Source organism: Callithrix jacchus, chromosome 2, assembly GCF_049354715.1.
Source record: "Callithrix jacchus isolate 240 chromosome 2, calJac240_pri, whole genome shotgun sequence".
Classification (NCBI taxonomy): Eukaryota; Metazoa; Chordata; class Mammalia; order Primates; family Cebidae; genus Callithrix; species Callithrix jacchus.
The window spans coordinates 13,802,334-13,827,590 of NC_133503.1; the positions used below are offsets into that span (position 1 = coordinate 13,802,334).

The window sequence follows — 25,257 nt, forward strand, 5'->3', positions numbered from 1 at the left end:
ACAGTCCAGCAAACAGCAGCACGCAGCTGAAAGGAAGACTCGGAGGAGAGAGATAAGGAAGGATAGTAGTGATGGATTTCATCCCAAACTTGGCCGTTGAAACCTGGCTTCTCCTGGCTGTCAGCCTGGTGCTTCTGTATCTGTGAGTAACTGTCCAGGCTCCTCTCCTCTGTTTCCTTGGACTTGGGGTGCTAATCAGGACTCTCCCTCATCTGTTTTAAAGATCAAAAAGAGATGTTCAGGCCAGGTGCGGTGGCTTACACCTGTAATCCCAGCACTTTGGGAGGTCGAGGAGAGAGGATTGCCTGAGGTCAGGAGTTCAAGACCAGCCTGGCTAACATGATGAAATCCTGTCTCTACTAAAAATACAAAAATTAGCCAGGTATGGCGGGTGCATGTCTGTAGTCCCAACTACTTGGGAGGTTGAAGCAGGAGAATCTCTGGAACCTAGGAGGCAGAGGTTGCAGTGAGCCAAGATCATGCCACTGTACTCTAGCTGGGGTGACAGAGCAAGACTCCATCTCAAAAAAAAAAAAAAAATAGATGTTCAAAGAGAAGTAGCTTAAGTGTTGGATGCTACAAACATATAGAGATTATTACAGATCTTACGCAGATCTATAAAGAAATAAATAAGCATCACCGCCATCTATCTTTAGTGACAAGAAGGGTTTGGGGACAGCTTTGATTAAGGATGATCTAATTGACAATAGTTTGGACCCAGCCTACTAAACCAGAATTTGGATTTCACATTTTTCCCTTTACGTTGCGGTAGAAGATGATAAAGGGAAAAATGGAGGTATTAAACTGTCGGGAAGGTATATTTAAAAAGACATATGCAGTCTTGTCATAGAGACATACATTTGTGCATTAGACTCATAATCCTATATGACAAGACTGGAATATGGAAAGTTACTCACAAATGTATGTCTCTATGACAAGACTGCATATGGGATTGTGAGTCTAATGCACAAATGTATGTCTCTATGACAGGATTGCATATGGGATTGTGAGTCTAATGCACAAATGTATGTCTCTATGACAAGACTGCATATGGGATTGTGAGTCTAATGCACAAATGTATGTCTCTATGACAGGATTGCATATAGGATTGTGAGTCTAATGCACAAATGTATGTCTCTATGGCAGGATTGCATATGGGATTGTGAGTCTAATGCACAAATGTATGTCTCTATGACAAGACTGCATATGGGATTGTAAGTCTAATGCACAAATGTATGTCTCTATGACAGGATTGCATATAGGATTGTGAGTCTAATGCACAAATGTATGTCTCTATGACAGGATTGCATATGGGATTGTGAGTCTAATGCACAAATGTATGTCGCTATGACAAGACTGCATATGGGATTGTGAGTCTAATGCACAAATGTATGTCTCTATGACAAGACTGCATATGGGATTGTGAGTCTAATGCACAAATGTATGTCTCTATGACAAGACTGCATATGGGATTGTGAGTCTAATGCACAAATGTATGTCTCTATGACAGGATTGCATATAGGATTGTGAGTCTAATGCACAAATGTATGTCTCTATGACAAGACTGCATATGGGATTGTGAGTCTAATGCACAAATGTATGTCTCTATGACAGGATTGCATATGGGATTGTGAGTCTAATGCACAAATGTATGTCTCTGACAAGACTGCATATGGGATTGTGAGTCTAATGCACAAATGTATGTCTCTATGACAGGATTGCATATAGGATTGTGAGTCTAATGCACAAATGTATGTCTCTATGACAGGATTGCATGTGGGATTGTGAGTCTAATGCACAAATGTATGTCTCTATGACAAGACTGCATATGGGATTGTAAGTCTAATGCACAAATGTATGTCTCTATGACAGGATTGCATATAGGATTGTGAGTCTAATGCACAAATGTATGTCTCTATGACAGGATTGCATATGGGATTGTGAGTCTAATGCACAAATGTATGTCTCTATGACAAGACTGCATATGGGATTGTGAGTCTAATGCACAAATGTATGTCTCTATGACAAGACTGCATATGGGATTGTGAGTCTAATGCACAAATGTATGTCTCTATGACAGGATTGCATATAGGATTGTGAGTCTAATGCACAAATGTATGTCTCTATGACAAGACTGCATATGGGATTGTGAGTCTAATGCACAAATGTATGTCTCTATGACAAGACTGCATATGGGATTGTGAGTCTAATGCACAAATGTATGTCTCTATGACAGGATTGCATATAGGATTGTGAGTCTAATGCACAAATGTATGTCTCTATGACAGGATTGCATATGGGATTGTGAGTCTAATGCACAAATGTATGTCTCTATGACAGGATTGCATATGGGATTGTGAGTCTAATGCACAAATTTATGTCTCTATGACAAGACTGCATATGGGATTGTGAGTCTAATGCACAAATGTATGTCTCTATGACAGGATTGCATATGGGATTGTGAGTCTAATGCACAAATGTATATCTCTATGACAGGATTGCATATGTCTTTTTGTGGGATTCCTGGCATCCTAGAGCAGGTGGAGAGAAGAGTTACTCCCCACTGTGGGCAGTGGAGCCTTCCCATCTGTCACATTTTACTTCTACCTCAATTTCACTTTTATTAAGAATAGGGAATTATGATGACACAAAAATAGAAAAGGTTAGAAATTCAGTGCATTGTGGCAACATAGTTTTCATCTGCTGATATTTTAGCATGAATTTATATGGCTTAAATGTATTCTATTAAAACCAGATTTTTTTTTTGGAGATAAACTATTTCCAGCACGTTCCCCCTAGATGATAAAAGAGGGCTATTAGTTCAGTATTTGTGACAATAAATGTGTATAAAATAACCTCACCTTTCCAGACTAATGTCAGGAATATGAGTCTAACACACAAATGTATATCTCTGTGACAAGACTGCTTTTAAAATACACCTGCCTGACGGCTTAATACCTCCTTTTCTAATATACCTGCTTAGCAGGTTATCATAAACTCTCAAGGCAGGGAAGCAAGCAAGACTGTGAGTGAGTGACGACAGTAAAGGTATCTAGGTAGGATCAGTATGAAGTGAGAAAATATTCCTCAGCTCTCAGGATACAGCTCCAAAGAGATATTCATGGGTCCTGGCCCCACAGTGGAGGTCACTCGAAGGGCAAACAGGTTGGCATCTCATCTGCTTCAAGCCTGGACGTGGCGCACCATCTGTGTCACTGTGTGTGTGGTCTGCCATGTTGTGGGGCTGTCACTACAGATTTGGGCAGCCGGGCAGGCAATACCTTAGCCTTAGATGATGTTCGTGCAGCCCAGGAGTCAGGAACTGTAGTGTAGACCATGTCTTCCTTAGGCCAACACAATGATGTGCAATAGATGACTGGCTTTTCTGTTAGCCTCTTCATTGGAACCAAAAGCAGCATAACTCTACCAAACAGAGGACAGCTGGAAAGAAACTAAAGACTTCGCCCAGCTCACCCTCTGCCTTGACATGGTACCATGTGAGTCTAGACACTCGCCAAGATCTTTCCTCGGGGCCAATGCTGCTGACACATTAACTCAATAGTTTGTCCTGGCCTGAGAGGTCAGGTAACATGTAGAAAGTTTAGAAGCAGAGATTAGTGTCATTGATTTGCCATGGCTCTGACAACAAAGGAAGGAACTGGAGTGGGAAAACCCAAGGCCACCCTGGTTTTAGTAATGGTGCATGCACTTCCACTAACTGTTCTGGGGGAAGGATCCAAATGCACTATTGGGCCTGGCTGTGCTGCCTCCTCTGGGTCCTCCAAACACGACCCCCAGTGCAATTTCTCAGTTGTGTTTTACCACATATTATAAGACTCACTGGATTTGTACAGAATGTTTGGAACCTTTACTGCCTTAAAAGCTACCCTTTAAAGAAGAGAAAACGGTCTTAATTCAACTGTGGAATATTTTATGGTTATGTGGAATACTGCATCTTTTGCTATCAACAGGAAGGTACATGGACATTAGAAGGCCCCTGTCTTTCAGTTGAAAGCACATACAATGTGAACAGATCCATTTATACACGCCACACTTATTCAGCCACATTTTCCTAATTTGCCTCTCTGAGGCCAACTTTGTGGGACTAGCAGATTCATGGTTGAATTGATGGCTGGTGACCCCTTCCATCAGTCTTTGTTCTTCCTCGAGTCCTCCACCCCTCAGTAACATCAGACTGGGAAGGTCTTCAGACACCCATAACCCCCAGCTGGGAGAGTCCATACATGACCCATCAAAGATGAGCTGCAAGCAGGCCTGCCATAGGGAGCACCAGCCTTAATGGGTTTTCCTACAGAGATAGTTGATGTGCAGAGGCAACAAACTGACTGCTTTGTGACTGATCGCCTTGAAAAAAATGAGCATGTCTGGCTGTAATCATCCTTTCTTGCATTGCTATAAAGAAATGCCTGAGGCTGGGTAATTTATAAAGAAAAGAGATTTAATTGGCTCATGGTTCTGCAGGAAGCACAGCGACTTCTGCCTCTAGGGAGGCCTCAGGAAATTTACAATCATGGCAGAAGGTGAAGGAGAAGCAGGCAGATCTTACATGGCTGGAGCAGAAGCAAGAGAGAGAGGGGAGGAAGTGCCACACACTTTTAAACAACCAGATCTCATAAAATCTCATTGTCACGAGGACAGCATCCAAGGGGGGATGGTGTTAAATTATGAGAAACTGCCTCTAAGATCCAATCACCTACCAAGCCCCAACTCCAGCATTGGGGACTACATTTCAACATGAGATTTGCGTAGAGGCACAGATGCAGACCATAGCACTGGTACCATGCTTATCAGGTGAGTATCACCAGTTGGAAGGTTAGACTCCACAAGAGGAGGAATATTCTGGAAATTGGTTCTTTAGTTGTGATTCTTCTGCACACTGTCATTCATGAAAATATGAGTCAGTCATCCTCCCCAACAGCTCAAATCAACCAGATCATCTGACCACAGAGATTGAAGAGTAGCTGAAAGGTGCTCCCATTTCTGAGGCCAATGGAAGCCTGGAGCACAGTTGTCGATCTGTAGAAATAAAGCCTCTGACTCCTCCAAGACCTGTGAATGATGGTTTAAGAAGGGTCAGATCCTAAAACAGAGTCAGAGCTTAGAGGGAAGGGAAAGCATAGAAGCCTCTGAGCAAATCTTAAAGATAGGGTCGCCATACCTCTCAGTAACCCTCTGTGATTGACTGAATACAATGATGCAAAATCTCATCACTGCAGAAGACAAAAAAAGTCACCCTTTCTACCTAGGCTGAGGATTCCCAAATCAGGGAAGAGTCCGCTTATTAAATACACATCAGGGAGTGAAGTGCCCTGGAAGAATTCCCACCTGAATCTCTCAGGAGCACTCATGTTTGAGGACATTTATCAAGTATTCACTCCAGGACTGGGACCAGGAAGACTTCAGCTGCTTTTAGCTAACCATTGTGACTTTTTGGGGTCTCATGGTGGAGGCAGGAAAGGACCTGATGAACAAATATAATCTTTGCCGTTGGAGTTACTGTTATTATTTATTGCCTTAATGTTACCTCCCTCTCTTGACAGTTCCAGTTCCTCAGTCAGGGACTCACCAGCCCCTATATATCTATAAAGTCACAATCCCTGCGACCTGATTTCTGTTTCACTTTGTAGATATGGAACTCATTCACATGGGCTTTTTAAGAAGCTTGGAATTCCAGGACCCACACCTCTGCCCTTTTTGGGAACTGTTTTGTACTACCGTCAGGTGAGTGTGCTGGAGCTCCCCATTTTGCTTCCTTGCCATTTTTACTGATGGCAAAGAGCAGCTTAGTTCCATCAGTAAAAATGCTTCTCCTTGGGAGGAAGGTCTGAGGTTTTACACTTTCAGAAACTGTGTGCAGACATCACCCAGAGCATGGCTAAGAATGATGGTCTCCAGATTCATCCATGTCCCTACAAAGGACACAAACTCATAATTTTTTATGGCTGCATAGTCCATGGTGTATATGTGCCACAATTTCCTTGTCCAGCCTATCGTTGATGGGCATTTGGGTTGGTTCCAGGTCTTTGCTATTGTAAATAGTGTTGCAATGAACATACGTGTGCATGTGTCCTTATAAACAGAATGGTTTATAATCCTTTGGGTATATACCCAGTAATGGAATTGCTGGGTCAAATGGAATTGCTATTTCTAGGTCCTTGAGAAAGTGCCACAATTGTTTTTAACTTTCAGTGAAAACTCCGAGCCAGTGTCATAATTTGTTGTGTTCGATGTGTAGAGGCGACATTTTCTCGTAACTTCCATGTGAAGCTGGAAAACTGGAAAGCAAGTTCACTTTGTCATTCTGTTGCTCACCCATTTTGTCACTCAGCAACATGCCTCAGACTCACCTAAATCTGCTAGACTAAAAGAGGTCCTTGGGGTCTGTAACTTTATAATTCTGCTAGAATCCTAGAGCGAGCTCAAGAAATAAATGAAAAGGATGACGAACAAAGAGATCAAAGGCTGTGCATTCCCTTCTGACACTCACTCACGTTCCCTCAGCTTCAGTTTCCCCACTGTCCCTGGAGGTGATCATTCAGGGATTTATCAGATTTTAGAGACAACACATGAAAAAAAGACATTGAAAGACAAGGAGCAAATAAATATTGCTTAGTATGTATACACAAGGATAAGTCATTCAGTATCCACAACACTTGGAGGAAATTAGAGTGATTTTTAAATTTCCCATTTCAAATATCTCCTCTGTTTTCTCTCCTTTCCCTTATGACGTCTCTAAATAAGCTTCCTCTAACTGCCAGCAAGTCTGATTTCATTGGATTCGACTGTTTTCAGTCCCATTTAGAGGCAGGGTTAAGTACATTTAAAATAATAATCAAATATTATTTTGTTTCTCCTCCCAGGGCTTTTGGAAGTTTGACATGGAATGTTACAAGAAGTATGGAAAAATGTGGGGGTGAGTATTCTGGAAACCTCCATTGGGTAGACTGTTTCTATGATGAAGTTACCCCAGCACAGAGGACAGTCTCAGCCCAGAGCCTCTTAGGATGAAGCTCTTGTCAACCTAACTACAAACAGAGGTTCTCTGAAAGAAGAGGATAATTATTGCAGTGGGAATCTGTGTGCCATTTTAAACTATATGCAAATTCAGGGGGTAAAGCAAGACAAAGATGCTCCAAGGAAAATAGGAGGGGGGTTTCATATCAGTTTTGAAATAATTATCCTTCCCTATAAAGATCAATAACAAGGGTGGCTCCACACCAAGGTTGAACAGGCAGTTGCTGGGCAGGTGTTCTTGAAAAACTATTTTTGTGTAAGGTTGGGATGGCCTTTGTGCAAGCTTGTGGTTTTGCAAAGTCTTTCATGGTAGTTTTATCAGGCACACAAGCATGAGAATCCCCTCTTCATAGCCTTATTTGTCAGGGTTCACACACACACAGTGACGTCACCTTGCTTCTGACAACGTTCACACTCGCTATTGTAACATTTTCAAGGCTTGTCCTACCAAGGATCCGTGTCGCCAGGTGTCAGGCTCCTCAGTCTGAACTAGGCTGGGAGCATTGTGGTTACAACTCTTCTCCAGGCTTTGTTGGCTCAGGGACTCCCAGCGTTGCCTTCTGTCCAGTGGCTGCCTATTCCCCTTTTCCTTTTTCCTTCCTTAGGTGCCCGTTTATCACATGCATTGTTTCAGACTCCTCTAATATGTGCTCATAAATGCATGACATCATCTCCTTCCCACATGGACTCACTTCCAATTAAAAGCCTAAACCCTTTCATTTAAACTTTGGGATTAATGTACTTTTAAAAGAAGGGTTGAGAGATACAGAGAAACAGACTGGGAAACCATTTATACTCTGCTGTTTGTTGTTTTTTTTTTTTCACTTTCTCTGCAAGTGTGGAATTTTTCCTTCCATTTTGTTATTAAATTTAAGCCAAGACTTTTTAATAGAAGGATATACAAGTACTTACTGGTTTATACCATTTTGCTTACTTTGAAGAAGAGATGCTGAATATTCTTAAACCACTGTGTTCCCTGGGGGCAGATGGACTGATTTTATCAGGTGGCCTCAACCAATTGCAGCAGCTGTTCCCTGTCAGAGGTGCTAGCGGTTTGGTGAGAGCAGTGGAGGAGGTGCGGTGCTGTGTTTGTTCACTAGAAGCAGGTGGGAGAAGCTTTTGCCTCTGTGCTTCTTCATCTTCTCTCACTAAGTCCTCAGAAACCTCAGTGCCGGCTGCGGGGTGCTGTGGAGCTGGCACCGCCCATCCAGGCAACACGACTGAGTAGAAACAACACACAGCTCAGGATGTCCATGGGCCCACACCAACTGCCCCTTGCAACATTTAGTCCTTGTGAGCTTCTGATGATTTACCTGCCTTCAATTTTTCATGAACCTAATATTCTTTTCAAAAATGAGATATTTTGGGCTGGGTGCAATGGCTCATGCCTGTAATCTTAGCACTTTGGGAGGCTAAGATGGGCAGATCACGAGGTCAGGAGATCAAGACCACCCTAGCTAATATGATGAAACCCTGCCTCTATTAAAAATACAAAAAATTTTGCGGCATGCACCTGTAGTCCCACCTATTCGGGAGGCTGGGGCAGGAGAATTGTCTGAACCCAGGAGGTGGAGGTTGCAGCGAGCCAAGACAGTGCCACTGCACTCCAGCCTGGGTGATGGAGTAAGATTCCATCTCAAAAAAATATATATATATTTAGACATATGAAACATCATGGAGAATGGCATGGGAAATACCCATGTATGCACCACCCAGCTTAACAAATGCTCTCCTGTATTTCTAACCATGATCTCTTTGAAGAGCTCTTTTGTCTTTCAATGTCTCTTCCCTGTTTGGCCCACATTACCCTTTAGTCATACGAAGACTTGGGTGGCTCCTGTGTCAGACTCTTGCCATGTGTCATACCTAATGAACTAGAACCTAAGGTTGCTGTGGATTGTACAAGCAGGGGATTATGTAATGTCAGGATCAAAACCTGGCTTCCAGGGTTTGGCTCCTGTTGTAGAATAAGGCTGCTGATGTTTAATCAACTCTGTTTTTTTCCACACAGGATTTATGATGGTCGACAGCCTGTGCTGGCTATCACAGATCCCAACATAATCAAAACAGTGCTAGTGAAAGAATGTTATTCTGTCTTCACTAACCGGAGGGTAAGCATCTATTTTTTAAACTTTAAATGCTGATTGATTAAATTTTTATTTTGAAATTCTTATATATTTATAGACAGTTCCCTAAAAAATGTTCAGGAAGGTTCCACGTACGCTTTATCCTGTTCCCCCAATGGTAACATCTTGCAATCTTGCATAACTATATAGTATATTCATGTTACTATAGTACAGAAAATTGACATTAATACATTGATACAGTTTACAGAGCTTATTCAGATTTCACCAGTTTTATGTGCCCTCATTTGTATATTTGTATGTGTAGTTTTTTTTTTTTTTTTTTTTTTTTTTGTGTGTGTGTGTGTGTGTGTGTGTGTGTTTGAAACAGAATCTTGCTCTGTCGCCCAGGCTGGAGTGCAGTGGTGCAGTCTTCGCTCACTGCACCCTCTGCCTCCCGGGCTCAAGTGATTCTCCTTCCTCATCCTCCCTACAAGTAGCTGGGACTACAGGCACAGACCACCATGCCCAGCTAATTTTTCTATTTTTAGTAGAGACAGGGTTTCACCAAATTGGCCAGGCTGGTCTTGAGTGTGTGTGTAGTTCTGTGCAAATTTATCACATTCGTAGACTTGTGCGATGATCAGCATGATCAAGATGAATACCCATTCCATCACCATGTGGCTCCCTTCTGCTATCCTACAGTCACAAGTCTTTTTCACTGATAGGGTCTATATCAGAGCAAACTTTTTTTTTTTTTAATTTCGAGGAGGCCAATGTATTAATATTTCCTTTTATGGATTGTGCTTTGGGTGTCAAGTCTGAAAGTTCTTTGCCTAGCCCTTCTTCCTATATTGCTGTTTGTTTCTAAAAGTCATAAAGTTTAATGCTTTACTAAATGTAACTCTATTATCCATTTTGTGTTATTTTTTGCATAAGGTAGGAGATTTAGATCAAGGTTCATTTTTTTGTGGCTTTTGGCTGTCCAGTTGTTCCAACACCATTTTTGGAAAGGTGGGCATATTGTTAAAAATCAGTTGGGCTTATTTCCATGCATCTCTCATTTGCTATTCTGTCCCATTGATCACCATGTTTATTCCTCCACCAATACTACACTGTCGTGACTCTAGTAGCTGTACAGTAACTCTTTTTTTTTTTTTTTGTCAATAAAAGCTTTAGGAATATCTGCACATGTACATTTACATTCAAGTTGATAACATAGTTTATTTCAATACAAATTATGCTAGAGAATGCTTACATTTCAGACATGGTCATACATGTGCTATTTGAAATTCTTCATCTTGATACAGATCTTGATTGTGAATCTCTTGATGATAGATATGCAGCTAATTTGTCCCAAAACTCATGAAGATAACTGTATTGCTTGATGATATGTATTGCCCCAGATCCTCTTAGGTTATGCAGGCTGTCTATGGCTTGCTTTGGTGATACTGTGTCTGACACGCTGTACAGTAACTCTTAACATTATGTAGAGTGATTCTTCCCACTTTTATTGACTTACTTTTTCAGATTTGTTTCAGCTTTTCCTGGTCTTCTGTTTTTCCATAAAAATTCAGAGTGAGTTTATCAGTGTCTATAAATAAACCTGTTATTTTGACAAGAATTGAATTAAATGTATAGATCAACTTAGGGAAAATCTGTATCTTTACTATGTTTGGTATTTCAATTCATAAACATAGTATGCCTCTCCATTTCCTTAGGTTTCTTTTGACTGCTTTTAACATTTTGTAGTTTTCAGCATAGACATCCTGTACATGTTTTGTTAGATTTACTGCTAAGGTATTTCATTTTTGTTGGAGTGACTCTAAATTATATTATGTTTTTCTTGTATTTTCATATATTAATTGTTGTTACATAGAAATGTGCTTGGTTTTTGTGTGTTGATCTTGTATCCTAGAACCTTGCAAAACTTAGTAGTTCTACAAAGTAGTCTTTTTGTATATTCCTTGAGATTTTGTACATTGACAATTATGTCACCTGGAAATGGAGACAATTCTTTTATTTCCTTTCCAATTTGTATGCCTTTTATTTCTTTTTTCTTGTCTACTGCATTAGGACTTCCCAGTATAATGTTGAGTAAATGTGGTGAATTTTTGAATTGTTCCTAATCTTAGGAGGGAAGCATTCAGTCTTTCATCATTAAGCATGATGAAGTGGGTTGGTTGGTTTTTTTTTTTGTAGATTCCCTTTATCAAATTGAGGAACTTTCTCTCCCTAATTTGCTGAGTTTTTATCATAAATGAGTGCTGGAAGTGCTCATTATAAAACAAAATATGGTTATGGAAGATGAAAGAAAGTTTCAAGCATGTTGGCTTGATAGGCCAGTTCCAAGTTGGCAAAAATAATTATCTCTTTTTCTTTCTATCTATGGAATAAAAAATTAAGAGAAGGAATAAAAAATTAAGAGAAAAGAATTTTCATGGAATCTCACTATTTCTTCAAAATACATTCCTAGTTTTAAAATTTTTACCTACTATTTTTTAAAAATCACCACATCAAGGCACCTCTTTTTCAAGTTATCCATTTTGTAGGTGAACATAAAGACAGAGCTTGTCTGAGGCCACATACAGTCCAGCAAAGCCATCTGCCTGTCTGTCACCACTCCCTCTCTACACTGCATAGTCCTGGGGGCAAGTGCTAGGTCTTCATCCTGTCTATTCCACTGGAAGACCAGGTTCCCTACCATGTGGAGAATTTGCATACAAAAGGAGACTGGGATATAGAGGCTGGAGACCACATCAGGTGGCTGGGTCTCTTGAACACTGCCCCACATGCAAATACATCCCAGGACATTGGGCATCTGGGATAAATCTCTATTGAGCATCTAGCATAGGGCCTGTCACCTAGTAGATAGTCACTAAATATTTGTTAATGTGATGCCTGTTTAATACATTTTCTACAACCATGGCGATCTCCACAACTGATGTAGGACAAAATGTTTCTGCTTTGAACTCTAGCCTTTCGGTCCGGTGGGATTTATGAAAAGTGCCATCTCTATAGCTCAGGATGATGAATGGAAGAGAATACGATCATTGCTATCTCCAACCTTCACCAGTGGAAAACTCAAAGAGGTATGAAAATAACGTGAGTTTTAATTAGAAACTTAAAGAATGAAGCTGATGGGGACAGGTAGAAAGTAAGATCACAATCCCTTTCTGAAGGTTAGTCCACTGAATTTGAGCTTCCTAAAAATGGTCTTTTATGTTTATGTACAGAAAAGACATCAAAAAATTCATTATCAAATGTCACTTATTGCTCCATGCTGGAGAAAGCCATGTCCTTCTGGGACTTGAGTCTGCGCATTAACTATGGGTTGTGGTGTGTTTTGTGCTTAGATGGTCCCTATCATTGCCCAGTATGGAGAGGTGTTGGTGAGAAACCTGAGGCGGGAAGCAGAGAAAGGCAAGCCCATCAACATGAAAGAGTAAGTAGGAGCACAGCCATGGGGTTCTGAGCCATCATTAGCCCCTCCAGCTGCCTGCCATGGAGCTAATATTGCCACTGTTGGGTTATTCCAGTGACCAGACAAAAGGAGGGCTGTGATATTGCAACTCCCATGGGTCACCCAAGATGGGGCAGCTTCCATGAGGAGGTGGGGCAGCTGGAGGTAAAGGGTCTTCTCCCCTGTGCACACGAGCCACAATTTACTTATTCTGATAAACTGTCACCTTGAATATTCTGGAAGACTAAATACATAGTTTAGGGGGAAAAAAGCATGATTATACCAAAGTTTTAAGTATGGAGTGTATGGGATGGTGGAAATGGAAGGCACTTGGTATCTGTTGGTTGGCAGCGAGTAGGGTGGGAAAGTTATAATGGAAAACTTTAAATAACTTTGATCCTTTCACGGTTTTTCTGAGGATATCAGTAACATACAAAAGATTAAACATTCCCACTACTACTTTTTCCTCCAGTCTTAAAGAGAAAGGATGCTAGAAACACCATAGGTAGGGCAAACCTATTATTTGCTGTCTACACTAGTATGTGCTTCAATTTTGCAGGAACAATGGGTGTCATCTGAGCCTGTCCTGGGCAGACTGGGGATATGTGGTCACTTAGGTATAGGAATTTCCAAATCAGTTTTTGAGAGATTATTTTTAACCAGGACATTCTTGGTCATTATATTTTACAAAAATGATTCTGCCATCAGGGCAACCTCAGCTCACAAGAACTGGGGATAGTGAAACTTTCCAAAGCTTTAGCAGGGATTGTAGAGAATAAGGACAATATTTCTGGGGGCTCAGAACAGGGTGCTGCTGTTTTGTAAAGTGCTGAAGAGGAATCAGCTCTGGGCATAGAGTCTGTAGTCAGACATCACCTTTCTTGAATCCACTAGGAAGAGTTAATTATTCCACTCTTGTCCTGCTAAAGCACAGTGCTTACACATCTCGTATCATCCACACTCAACACATGCTACTGTAGTTGTCTGATAATGGGTCTCTGTCTTTCTATGACTGGGTTCCTTGACCTCAAAGGTGAGTCTAACTCAGCTCAGTGTCTCCATCACACCCAGTGTAGGGCCAGCTACATTGCTAGCACCTGATAACCACCTTCTGAGGGAGTGTGATGGGAGATGATCCAGCAGATAGTTCTGAAAGTCTGTGGCTCTTTACCTGTCTTGACTGGACATGTGGGTTTCCTGTTGCATGTATGCTGGAGGAATGGTAAAGAGGCGCTGATTTTAATTTTCCATGTCTTTCTCCACTCAGCATCTTTGGGGCCTACAGCATGGATGTGATCACTGGCACATCATTTGGAGTGAACATCGACTCTCTCAACAATCCACAAGACCCCTTTGTGGAAAGCACCAAGAAGCTTTTAAGATTTGACTTTTTAGATCCATTCTTTCTCTCAATAAGTATGTGAACTACTATTTCCTTTTCTCTCTCTTTTAAAAATAACTGCTTTATTGAGATATAATTCACATACCATGTAATTCATCCACTTAAAATATACAGTTCAGTGGTTTGCAATGTGCTTGAAGACATGTGTGACCATCACCATTGTAAACCCTAAAACATTTTTGTCAATCTAGAGACCTCATACACTTTAGCTATCAACCCCTGCCACAAACCCTGTCATCATATGCAACACTAATCAGCTTTCTGCCTCTTTATGTTTATGTACAGAAAACATAAAGAGGCAGAAAGTTGCCTATTCTGGATACTTCATAGAAATGGTATTAATTTATCAGTTTTTTAATTCTCTGATTCATGAATTTGTACTTTAGGCTGTATCATTTTCTTTCTTCTGCTGGCTTTAGGCTTAGTTTGCACTTCTTTGTTTACCGTGTTGTGGCATGAATGTAGATTATTGATTTGTGATTTTTTGTTCTCCTAAGTTTAGACATTATAGCTATAAGTTTCCCTCTGAGCACTTCCTTTGCTAAATCCCATGAGTTGTTGGCATATCACATCTTAATTTGTTTTCACCTCAAAACAGTCTCTATTTGCCCTTTGGGTTTCTACTTTGACTCATTGGTTACTTAAGAGTTTATATTTAACTTCCACATATGTGTGAGTTTCCCAATTTTCTTTCCCTTATTGATTTTAGCTTTATTCCATGATAGGTGACAGAGATATGCTATGTTATTTCTATCATGACTACTATTTCTTGAACAGCATGATTAATTTAAGCAGCAGATTATGATTTGGGTTATCCTAAGAGACTCTAGTCCAATAGATAAAGGCTAAGAAATTAGGGCATTGAATTTTGTTCCTTTCATCATTCGAAAGATGCAGAAGGGGCTGCTGATCTCACTTCTGTAGTGGTGGTCCCTATGTGTAGAGCCCTTGCTCAGCCACTGGCCTGGAAAATGGGTAAAAGTCATAGAAGGAATGGCTTCTAGTTGAGAACCTTGATGTCGTTTACTCTTCTGATTGGAGAGAAAATTAGAATTGCTCTGGTAAAATGTGCATGTTCACAATGGTTTCCTTTTCTTTTGTTTTGTTTTTCCTACAGCAATCTTTCCATTCCTTACCCCAATTCTTGAAGCATTAAATATTTCCATGTTTCCAAGAGATTCTACAAGTTTTTTAAGAAAATCTATAAAAAGGATAAAAGAAAGTCGCCTCAAAGATACACATAAGGTAAAATCTGGTGGTAGTTATAGGAGGATGTTTATTTTTTCATAATTTGTTTGATAATATACATATGATCGGTGCACTTACCTGTATGTTTTAAAAGAGAGATTTTAACATAAAGAGTACCTATGTCTAGAGCAGGAGAATTCATCTGGTAGGAATGCAGACGGTGTAGTTTGGGGAAGGAGATATGAGAATGAGTCAGAGACAGCACTTAAAATTTGTTATCAGGCACAACAATTAGTATGTCATGGCATAAATACTACTGAGATAAAATTTTACCACTTCACTTCCCTTCAATAAATTGTCAAAGGATAAACATTACTGTTTGGAATATATTTTACTGGTATTATACTTTCCCCAGATCATAGATTGGTAAAGAGTCATTTCAAATACAAGCCTGTTATTTTACACATTCTGCAATGAAAGGCCCTATCAGGCCACCTGCTGAAGTATAGTGTGTGTTACATCTGAGCCCTTTCACAACCTGAAGTGAACAGAGGTCTTCTCTGGGATTGAGGCTGCAAGGCTGGCTAACTCAACTTTGCTTTTATGAGCCCTAGAGGGCAGCCAAAGAATGTCTGCAGGTCAGGGAGGCAGGACTGGGTAACCCAGGTGTCAATGAAGATTGTATAGAGTTTGGGAATGTTGGAGTATTTCAAGATGCTCCCACCAAAGCTGCTAAGTTCTGGAAATGTCAGGAGATTAATCTTTGTGGACATGGGGAAGAAGACAAGAATAAAAGGTCCAGGACTTCTTCATGGGTACCAGTTATGACCACAGAAAGAGCTAGCAACTTTTTGGCCAGGAAGCTGTGTCCAAAAGACAGAGGACTGAGGATCAGGAAGGAGCAAAGACCAAAAAGCAATTGAATATGATAACCAGATTTGTTTCAGGAAAACATCTTGCTTTCCAAGGATTTAGATGGATAATTTTTTCACTGGTGACTCAGGCAACACCCATCAGATTTCTGGTCTTCAAGGGGCCATATTCTCAGAAGGGAGGTTGAGGACTGCACTTCTGTTTACTTCTGATTTCATGAGTCACTTCCTGTCAATGTAATGTCTCTTTTTGCTTCTAGCACCGAGTGGATTTCCTTCAGCTGATGATTGACTCCCAGAATTCGAAAGAAACTGAGTCTGACAAAGGTAACCAAAGAGTGCTTCTGGGGGCTGCTGGTGGGGACACTAAGAGGGAGGTCCTTGTTCTGAAAATGTGCAGGAAGTATTCGAGGAAGATGAGAATTTCTGCCACATAGCAGAACGACACGTTTGGATGTATAATTGGTAGCAGAGGCACTTTCTAGGGGCATACAGGCATAGATAGCCATGTTCTAAGCTTGAAGGGCAACCCTAAGCAAACCTGGCATGCCATAAAGTAAGCGGTCTGTGGATCACCTACATCAGATCAAATGCCAGTTCTCAGTCTCCTCCAGATCCACTGAAACACAACTTCTGCCTGGAAATGTATTAGGTTGCCGCAAAAGTAATTGTGGTTTTTGTCATGACTCTTAATAGCCAAAACCGCAGTTCCTTTTACAGCAACCTAATACATCTAACATCCAGTCAGGAGACACTGTCCAAATAAGGGTGATTTTAACTGGCAGGACTTGCTGAAAGTGTGTTCACCAGGTTAATCTACTGCAAAGTTAGTTTTTCCCTTTCGAATGGGTAAGTAACTTGTAGGGGAAATCTCTGAGACCATGTAAATATCCTCTTTGTCTTTAATCTTTCACCTACTTGTTTTACAACCCACGTATGGTTTTTTACCAAAGTCATTATTATTATGACAGTGGCAAAATGATGACCATGGTCAATTTCAAGCCACCAGGATTTGGCAACCATCTCACAAAATTCCTGAATATTTACCCATTGGTTCTAGAGAGCAGGACTGGGGTAATTCTAGTAGTCTGCTTTAAATATGTCCATGTCTACATCTACTTCTTTCTGTCAATCATCTATCAATTATCTGTCCATCTATCATCTATCTACTTATCTATTCTCTATCATATATCATCTATCTATCTATTAATCTATCCCAATACAACTTGCTGTGATAAAGGAAACAGTCTATTGTTTTACTGTTTCATATAGAAATCACTAGACACATATGGCTATTGAGCACTGGACATGTGGCTAGTGCCACTGAAGAACAATTTTAAATGGTATTTAAGTTTAATTGAATGAAATTTGATTTTACATAGCCACATGTGGATAGGGGCTACCTTATTGGACAGGAGAGCTCTAAACTTTGAGCTTATAGTTCAATTCCACATCAGTATCATCAGGTTCATGGTAACTGAATACAATTATTAGATAGTTGAATTTACCCACAACTACATCACAGAAATCTTCACTGGTAAATCACAGCTCTGTTGACCTTTCTCACACTCATTTCATATTGGTTTTGGTTGTGATCTACATAGTTGGAGCAGGCACCATATTTATTTCTGTGTTCCAGGTCTCTAAGGTCCTAATCCAGTCCTAATCAAATAGATGAGTGATGGAGCATACTGAGCTTCTCTCAGGAAAAAAAATTGAGAGGGGGGCCAACTTGCAATCACAGGAGCTGATGCAATTTTAATGCTATTCATCAGACTACAGTCAGTCACCAATCATATAGCTTTTTGTCCATCTCTAGTTCCTGTATATCCTGAGATAGCAAATTCTGAAAACTGTAGCCTAGATCTATCACCTAACACCTTTCAAAGATATCCATGCTTCTCAAGCTAGGCTATGCAAACAAATCACTGATCTTGTGAAAGTTCAGATTTTGAATCAGTAGTTCAAGGGTGGGGTTTGAGATTTTGCATTTCTAATAAACTCCTAGATGCTTCTGAACTGTGGAACACACTTTGAGTAGCTAGAGGTGGTCTGTAGTCCAATATTGGTCCCTTAAATTCCCTCAAACATATCTACAGGGAAGGTCCTTTAATTTTCCCTATATTTAACCATTCATGTTGCAAATTCCCTCAAAGTTGGTCAAGATATATTGTAGCTAAAATAAATTACATTTTTCTTGGGGGAGAAGACTACCCCATATTAATTTACAATAAAGTACTTTTAGGATCATTCAAGAAGCACATCCATAAAACTGAGTAGGTTATGTAGAAACACTCTCTCTGGAAATTACCCAGCTGTGCAGGTGGCGGGGATGGCATGAGGAGGAGTGGATGGCCCACATTCTTGTATACCTTGGGGAAAACTGGATGAAAATGATTTGCCTTGTTCTGGCTCTGTAAGATACACATCAGAGTGAAACCACCCCCAGTGTGACTCTGAATTGCTTTCAGAGGCTTCACTTAGATTTCTCTTCTAAACTGTGACGCCCTCCATTGACCTGATTTACTTAAAATGTCTTTCCTCTCCTTTCAGCTCTGTCTGATCTGGAGCTCGTGGCCCAATCAATTATCTTCATTTTTGCTGGCTATGAAACCACCAGCAGCACTCTTTCCTTCATTATGTATGAGCTGGCCACTCACCCTGATGTCCAGCAGAAACTGCAGGAGGAAATTGATGCAGTTTTACCCAACAAGGTGAGTGGATGACCCCTGGAGATGAAGGGAAGAGGTGAAGCCTTAGCAAGAATGCCTCCTCACCACTTCCCAGGAGAATTTTCGTAAGCATAATCATGATTCTTTCACTGACACTATGTAGGAAGGCTCTGAGGAGAAAAACAAAGGGAGAAACATAGGAATGGTTGCGACTGGCGGGTCTATAAGATCTTTGTAAAACAGTGCTGGCCCCGGTTCATCTGCTTTTTGTTACCACAATAATGCTGTTAAAAACATCCAAAAACCTCAGTGGCATTCAGCAATAAGCATTTGTTGCTCCCATATCTGGATAGTGAGTGAGCTCTGCTGATATTGCTCTGGTCTGGCTGTGGTCTGACAGAGCTTGGTCCTGAGTGTTCTGCACAGGCTGACTCAGCTCTGCCCCACACCTGTCTCATGTTCCAGTAGGTGGCTACTGGTGAAGAAGCCAAGCGAGGAACCAGGATATCTGACTCCTGAACTAAACTCTTAACCTCTATAATATTGCCTTTCAAATATAACACCAAGTACAAGGGGCATATCACCCACACCGTTTTCAGGCCTCTGCCAAAACTGGGACTCTTTGTGGTATGAAGAAACCTAGCTTCTGGGGCTAGCCCTGGTGTGGCAGGGAGGTGAACACAAAGGGATAGAGATTACAGTCCAGCCCTGAAGCAACAAGGAGACGGTTTCAACAAATGAGGACAGGGCTGTTCCAGCCTCTTTATAACTTTCACTAGCACTGAAATTGTGTGCTCTGGTAACATCCAACCAGAACCTTCTTTTGCCACATTTGGGATAGAAAGGGACTAGTTTATTCTCAAGTTATTGATAGAGATTTTATATAATATAGTGTTTCTCTTCATATTTATTTATATAACAAAAGTCCGGTTTTTTGTACACACACACATATAATACAAATCCTGCTTTGTAACTCTTGTTGTTTGTATGTATAACAAAAAGTTACCATGCAGGACTTTGCAACCAATAATCCTTGTGTGGCACAGAGAATTTGCTCTTTATATCTGTTTTTACTTTCCTGGTTACAGGCATGTGACTTCTTTTTTGAAAGGTGACAGTCACTTTATCACATTTTATTTGATGCTAGTGGTCATAGCCTATTAGTCACATCTATTTCCATGAGAAAGAAAAACCACTATAGGGTTATGCTAAAGATTTTAGTACCTGGGTGAGGACGGTGCCGAATGTCTCCTACCTTCATTATTCCTCCACCCATCTCAGTGGGCCTTCAGCACATCAATGGGCATGACAGTCATTAAAATACTTTATGAATGCTACGATCCTTTACCAGTATAAGTTAGTCTCTGAAGCTCCTAACTCTTCAGTAGTACTACATGAACTGAGTTAAAAGTTAATTCAAATTCTCAATGTATCCAAATCTGTTTCTATCTTTCCAGGCACCAGCCACCTATGACACTGTGCTACAGATGGAGTATCTTGACATGGTGGTGAATGAAACACTCAGATTATTCCCACTTGCTATGAGACTTGAGAGGGTCTGCAAAAAAGATGTTGAAATCAATGGGGTGTTCATTCCCAAAGGGGTAGTGGTGATGATTCCAAGCTATGCTCTTCACTATGACCCAAAGTACTGGACAGAGCCTGAGAAGTTCCTCCCTGAAAGGTACAAGGCTCCCGGGAAGGGAGCCCTCCCTGAACCAGACTGGTTCAAGCATATTCTGCCTCTCTTAATCTATAGGACAGTCATGTGGTTGTACAATCATTTGCTTGTCTTTTTAAAAAGTTTTTTAAAAATCATCAAATTGATCATTGTCACACTTTACAAACCATAGACTAGAAAAAAGAAAGCTACAGCTACCCACAGTCCCAACAACTTAAGATGAAGGTCATCAATTATGTCCCAAAATATATGGACTCTTTTAAAACACATGATCATAATGCTATTATTATTTATCCCTCAAATGAATATTTTTTCCTTAATATAATCAAATATTTAGGAATCAAATTTGGATAAATTTTTTTTATTGGATCTAATCTTCAAAGAATTTATAGCTTAGTGGAACAGACAAAGCGGTGATGATACTGCTATACATCAGTACAGAAGCATCATATGGCCATGTAAATTATCTGACTTAAACTATTTTATGGAGGAGTGGGGGAGAAAGGCGGAGAAACAGGGAGAAATGGAGAGAACAAGAGGGAGGGAGGAGACAGAGGAGAATTAGACAAGAGAGGAGAGGAGAAGGAAGTTGCAAAACAACAATTTTGAAATAGTGCAAGACAATTTCCCCTTCTCCTTCTGCATGACCAACACAAATGTGAATTGAGGCAGGAAACTACTTTTCCATCAATTGGTCTCATCACTTACTTGCCTTTTATACTGTCAACACATCACCACCATGAATATAATTTTAGTGTTTAGAAATAAATATTCTTGGCCAGGCATGGTGGCTCACGCCTGTAATCTCAACACTTTGGGAGGCCGAGGCAGGCGGATCATGGTCAAGAGATCGAAACCATCCTGACCAACATGGTGAAACCCCATCTCTACTAAAAATACAAAAATTAGCCAGGTGTGGTGGTGGGCACCTGTAGTCCCAGCTACGTGGGAGACTGAGGCAGGAGAATCACTTGAACCTGGGAGGCAGAGGTTGCAGTGAGCCAAGATTGTGCCACTGCACTCCATCCTGGGCAACAGAGTGAGACTCCATCTCAAAAAGAAAGAAAGAAAGAAATAAAGATTCTGTGCAACACCATTTATCTCATCTCAACCAGACTGAAAGCTCCTATAGTGTAAGGAGAGTAGAAAGGATCTGTAGCTTACAATTCTCATAGCAAAATAAGCATAGCAGGATTTCAATGACCAGCCCACAAAAGTATCCTGTATACTACTAGTTGAGGGGTGGGCCCTAAGTAAGAAACCCTAACATGTAACTCTTCAGGGTATTATGTCATTAACTTTTTAATCTACCAATCTGGAACTAGGTTCAGTAAGAATAACAAGGACAACATAGATCCTTACATATACACACCCTTTGGAACTGGACCCAGAAACTGCATTGGCATGAGGTTTGCTCTCATGAACATGAAACTTGCTCTAATCAGAGTCCTTCAGAACTTCTCCTTCAAACCTTGTAAAGAAACACAGGTAAGTCAATTTTTGTATAAATAATGTTTTATTAAGAATTCTTTTAACTGAATGGTCTATATTTTTTAAAAAGAATATGCTCATTTAATCTTTTAATAATTTCTTCTATGGGCCAAAGAATATATGTGGACCCATCTATGATCTTTAAGGGTGCTTCTGTTCTGGAGTCAAAAAGCTATAGCATTAAAAACATCATGTAAAGTCAATGTAGATTAGCATGCCATGATTATGTGCAGTCTCTTTGAACTTGAGCAAAATTTAAATTCCGTTTCAAGTTGATTGGAAAGATAAGTATTTTGGACAATCATTAAGTGCAATGATTACCTTGTTTTGACTTTTGAATGATGCTCTCCCTCACCAGAACTTACAGAGGCTTTCTCATGTCAGTGGCTCCCAACCACTAGCTGTATATTTGAATCACCATGGAGCTTTAAAAATTTATGATGCCTGGGACATCTCAGAAATTCTAAACTAATTTTCCCAGAGTGTGGCTTTAAAAGCTCCCACATTGTTTCTTATGTGAAGCCAAGGTTGAGAATCACTAATTTAAGCATTTCTGGCAGACATGAAGGACTACCACAGTCCAAGACCATCCTGACTGACCTCACCTTCCAGATGCCTAGCTCCATCCAACTGGGCTACTTTTCAACCCAGTTATAACTCTCTATTAATGTTCTTTCCTCTTTCTTCCTCATTCTATTCTTATCTTTCAAGTCCTAGTTCAATTCCCAAGCCCTTCCAAAGTGTCTTCTCCACCTAGTCCAGGGTCCATTTACTCCTCTGCTCTGTTATTGGTTACTGGAGGCTATTATCATATAATTTCAAAATTTGCTATTATTAAATCACTGAGTTTTGTTCTCTATATTTTCTCTGTATCTAAGAATATCTTCCTTCCTCAACTAACAATATCCTCTCATTTTGCTCCTTTTAAAATAACCCAGTGGTGCCTTACAAGAGGCTTTATCTAATGCAAGCATTTGGTAAATATTTGAGGAGTGATGTACAGTCAATCTGCTTACATACAAACATTAAGCTATTTAATGTGACCATTTGACAAATGACATTTATGTATATATGTGTATGTGTGTGCACATGTGCATGTCCATGTCTGTCTGCAGGGAAATATATTCATGCCTTTTGAAATTTTTTAAATAATAAGGTTTTATATTTATAGAAAGATTAGGAATCTTTTCCCTGAAGAAGTTAAAAAACAAAAGTCATTGATTCATATTAAGCAAGACCCTATCAATCTTATTTCTAGGTCTCATGTATTATGCAATGCTGCCCCTTAAGTAAGCTTTCTACATAGGAGAGGAAGAAGATAGATATTATTTCCATATTCCATATTATTTATAGCTCCATGCCAGCTGTGTAGCTATCCTATATGTGTGCTTAGACAGGGGACTCAGCCCTGAGAGAAAGTGGTCCTCTGGCACACCTGGGATGGGGAAGGTACACCCTGGTAAGCTTCCAAGCTGGCGCTTCTTGATCTCTGTGGCAGTTTTCTTGCCCATTACTCTGTGGAGATCAGAATATCACTCTGTTGTGTCCCCTCAATACTGAAGGAGTGTCTCAGTAAGAATGGGGCTAAAAAAAACAAAAAAAAATGGGGCTAAAAGTTGAGTCAAAACACTGTAAGAATTGAGGAGTTCCCCACTTGCACTACTCTTGGAAGCCAAAGGGAGATGTGAAAAAATAAAATGAAATAATGCTTACTGAAGGTGTCTTCCCATCTTTATACTGGGTGGGTTCAATTGGGAGGAATTACTGGACTCTGGAAGTTGAAGACTGTCCATATAATTAAAATGTATAATACCTACTCAGGATCACCTTGAAGGTTTCAACATACACAAAATTAACTTTATATGACTCTTCAAAAATAGTTTGCCATCATACCTTGTATGATGCTTTGTGAACATATGAAAACTACTTTCACCACACCTTTTGGATTTAAATTGCTTTAGATTTTAAAAACTCATCCATTTTACTTACAATTTAAATCCAAAAGGAACACAGGTTCCCATGAATTTGTCTCAAGCCTGGCACAGAATAGGCGCTCCATAAATATTTTGTTAAATGATAGATGACAAATTGTCTCACTATCCAATCTTCACACATTATAGAGTAAGTATAAAGAATCTAAGATTTATAGTGGTGAAAGTAGTTTTCATATGTTCACAAAGCATTATTGTCATTAATGCTTTTTTTAAACTTTGATGCTATACTTTCTACTTTTGCTTTATTTAATGCTTCTCAATATGCTTAACTGTTGCAGATCCCCCTGAAATTACGCTTAGGAGGACTTCTTCAAACAGAAAAACCCATTGTTCTAAAGGTTGAGCCAAGGGATGGGACTGTAAGTGGAGCCTGAATTTCCCTAAGGACTGCTTTGCTCTTGAAGAAAGCTGTGCCTCAGAACATCAGAGACCTCAAATTACTTTCTGAATAGAACTTTGAAATAAAGATGGGCTTAATCTAATGTACTGCATAAATAACTGGGGATTATGTACATGCATTGAGCTATCTCACTGTCTGTGTAGAGTGTTACAGTTGGTAATATAAAGGAGGTGACCTAGATTTGGCTTCTCTGCTTCTCAAAGGACTATCTCCTTCACCCCCAGTTAGCACCATTAACTCCTTCTGCATTCTAAGAGAATAAACATTTCTCAATAATTTCATCCACAATTATTAATGAAAATAAGAATTATTTTGATGGCTCTAAGAGTGATATTTATATGAGATGTTTTATCAGGAGTATTCTATGAAAGTTTTATATTAAGCAAATAAATAAAAATCTCTTTACGAAAGTATTATTGCATGCTTTCCTGCACATAAGGAGAAATCTATTGAAGTGAATAACTGAGAACCAACAAGTAAATATTTTTGATCATCATAGCTGCTGTTGGTTTGGGGCCTTTGTCAGAACTCCAATTTGATTACTAACGTAGGTGAGAGTTAATCCACTGTGTCTTTGCCCATTATTTAGAAAGAACATTCACAGTTTATGACTTTTTTGACTGGGCACAGTGGCTCACACCTGTAATCCCAGAACTTTGATCACCTGAAGTCAGGAATTCAGGACCAGCCTGGGCAAAATGTTGAAACCCATGTCTACTAAAAATACAAAAATTAACTGTGTGCAGTGGCACGAGCCTGTAATCTCAGCGACCCAGGAGGCTGAGGCAGGAGAATCACTTGAACCTGGAAGGTGCAGGTCACAGTGAGCTGCAATTGCAGCACTGCACTCCAGCCTGGGTGACACAGTGAGACTCCATCTCAAAATATATTTTGTAACATAAAACTGTAACTCAAAACTAATAGTAAGAGCTTATGTTTTCAGCCTATCTCCCCTGATATTTCTGGGAGAAGGAAACGTTTTCTTATATCTTTTGC

The 25,257-nt window shown here is 40.0% G+C and overlaps 1 protein-coding gene across 2 annotated transcripts; it reads left to right on the forward strand.

The window, feature by feature from the left end:
- On the forward strand, positions 1–24,671 carry CYP3A4 (cytochrome P450, family 3, subfamily A, polypeptide 4). 2 transcript variants are annotated; one of them, NM_001204440.1, is made up of 13 exons: positions 1–142; positions 5,649–5,742; positions 6,882–6,934; positions 9,047–9,146; positions 12,077–12,190; positions 12,455–12,543; positions 13,829–13,977; positions 15,081–15,208; positions 16,284–16,350; positions 18,577–18,737; positions 20,153–20,379; positions 21,702–21,864; positions 24,140–24,323. In NM_001204440.1, exons 1-13 carry the CDS (start codon positions 72–74, stop codon positions 24,233–24,235), a joined length of 1,512 nt encoding a protein of 503 aa, NP_001191369.1. In that variant the 5' UTR covers positions 1–71; the 3' UTR covers positions 24,236–24,323. The 2 variants fall into 2 exon arrangements, with proteins under 2 accessions (NP_001191369.1, XP_078209049.1); XM_078352923.1 differs by lacking the exon at positions 1–142 and adding an exon at positions 3,140–4,812 and having other exon boundaries at positions 24,140–24,671.
- The last annotated feature ends 586 nt before the right edge of the window (positions 24,672–25,257 follow it).

Excerpts from the sequence above, each read along its gene's own strand:
- CYP3A4 (NM_001204440.1), top strand. The coding sequence starts at position 72 with ATGGATTTCATCCCAAACTTGGCCGTTGAAACCTGGCTTCTCCTGGCT. Across the intron at positions 12,191-12,454 it reads CCAGTGGAAAACTCAAAGAG|ATGGTCCCTATCATTGCCCA; the intron begins GTATGAAAATAA and ends TTTTGTGCTTAG. Across the intron at positions 21,865-24,139 it reads AACCTTGTAAAGAAACACAG|ATCCCCCTGAAATTACGCTT; the intron begins GTAAGTCAATTT and ends TAACTGTTGCAG.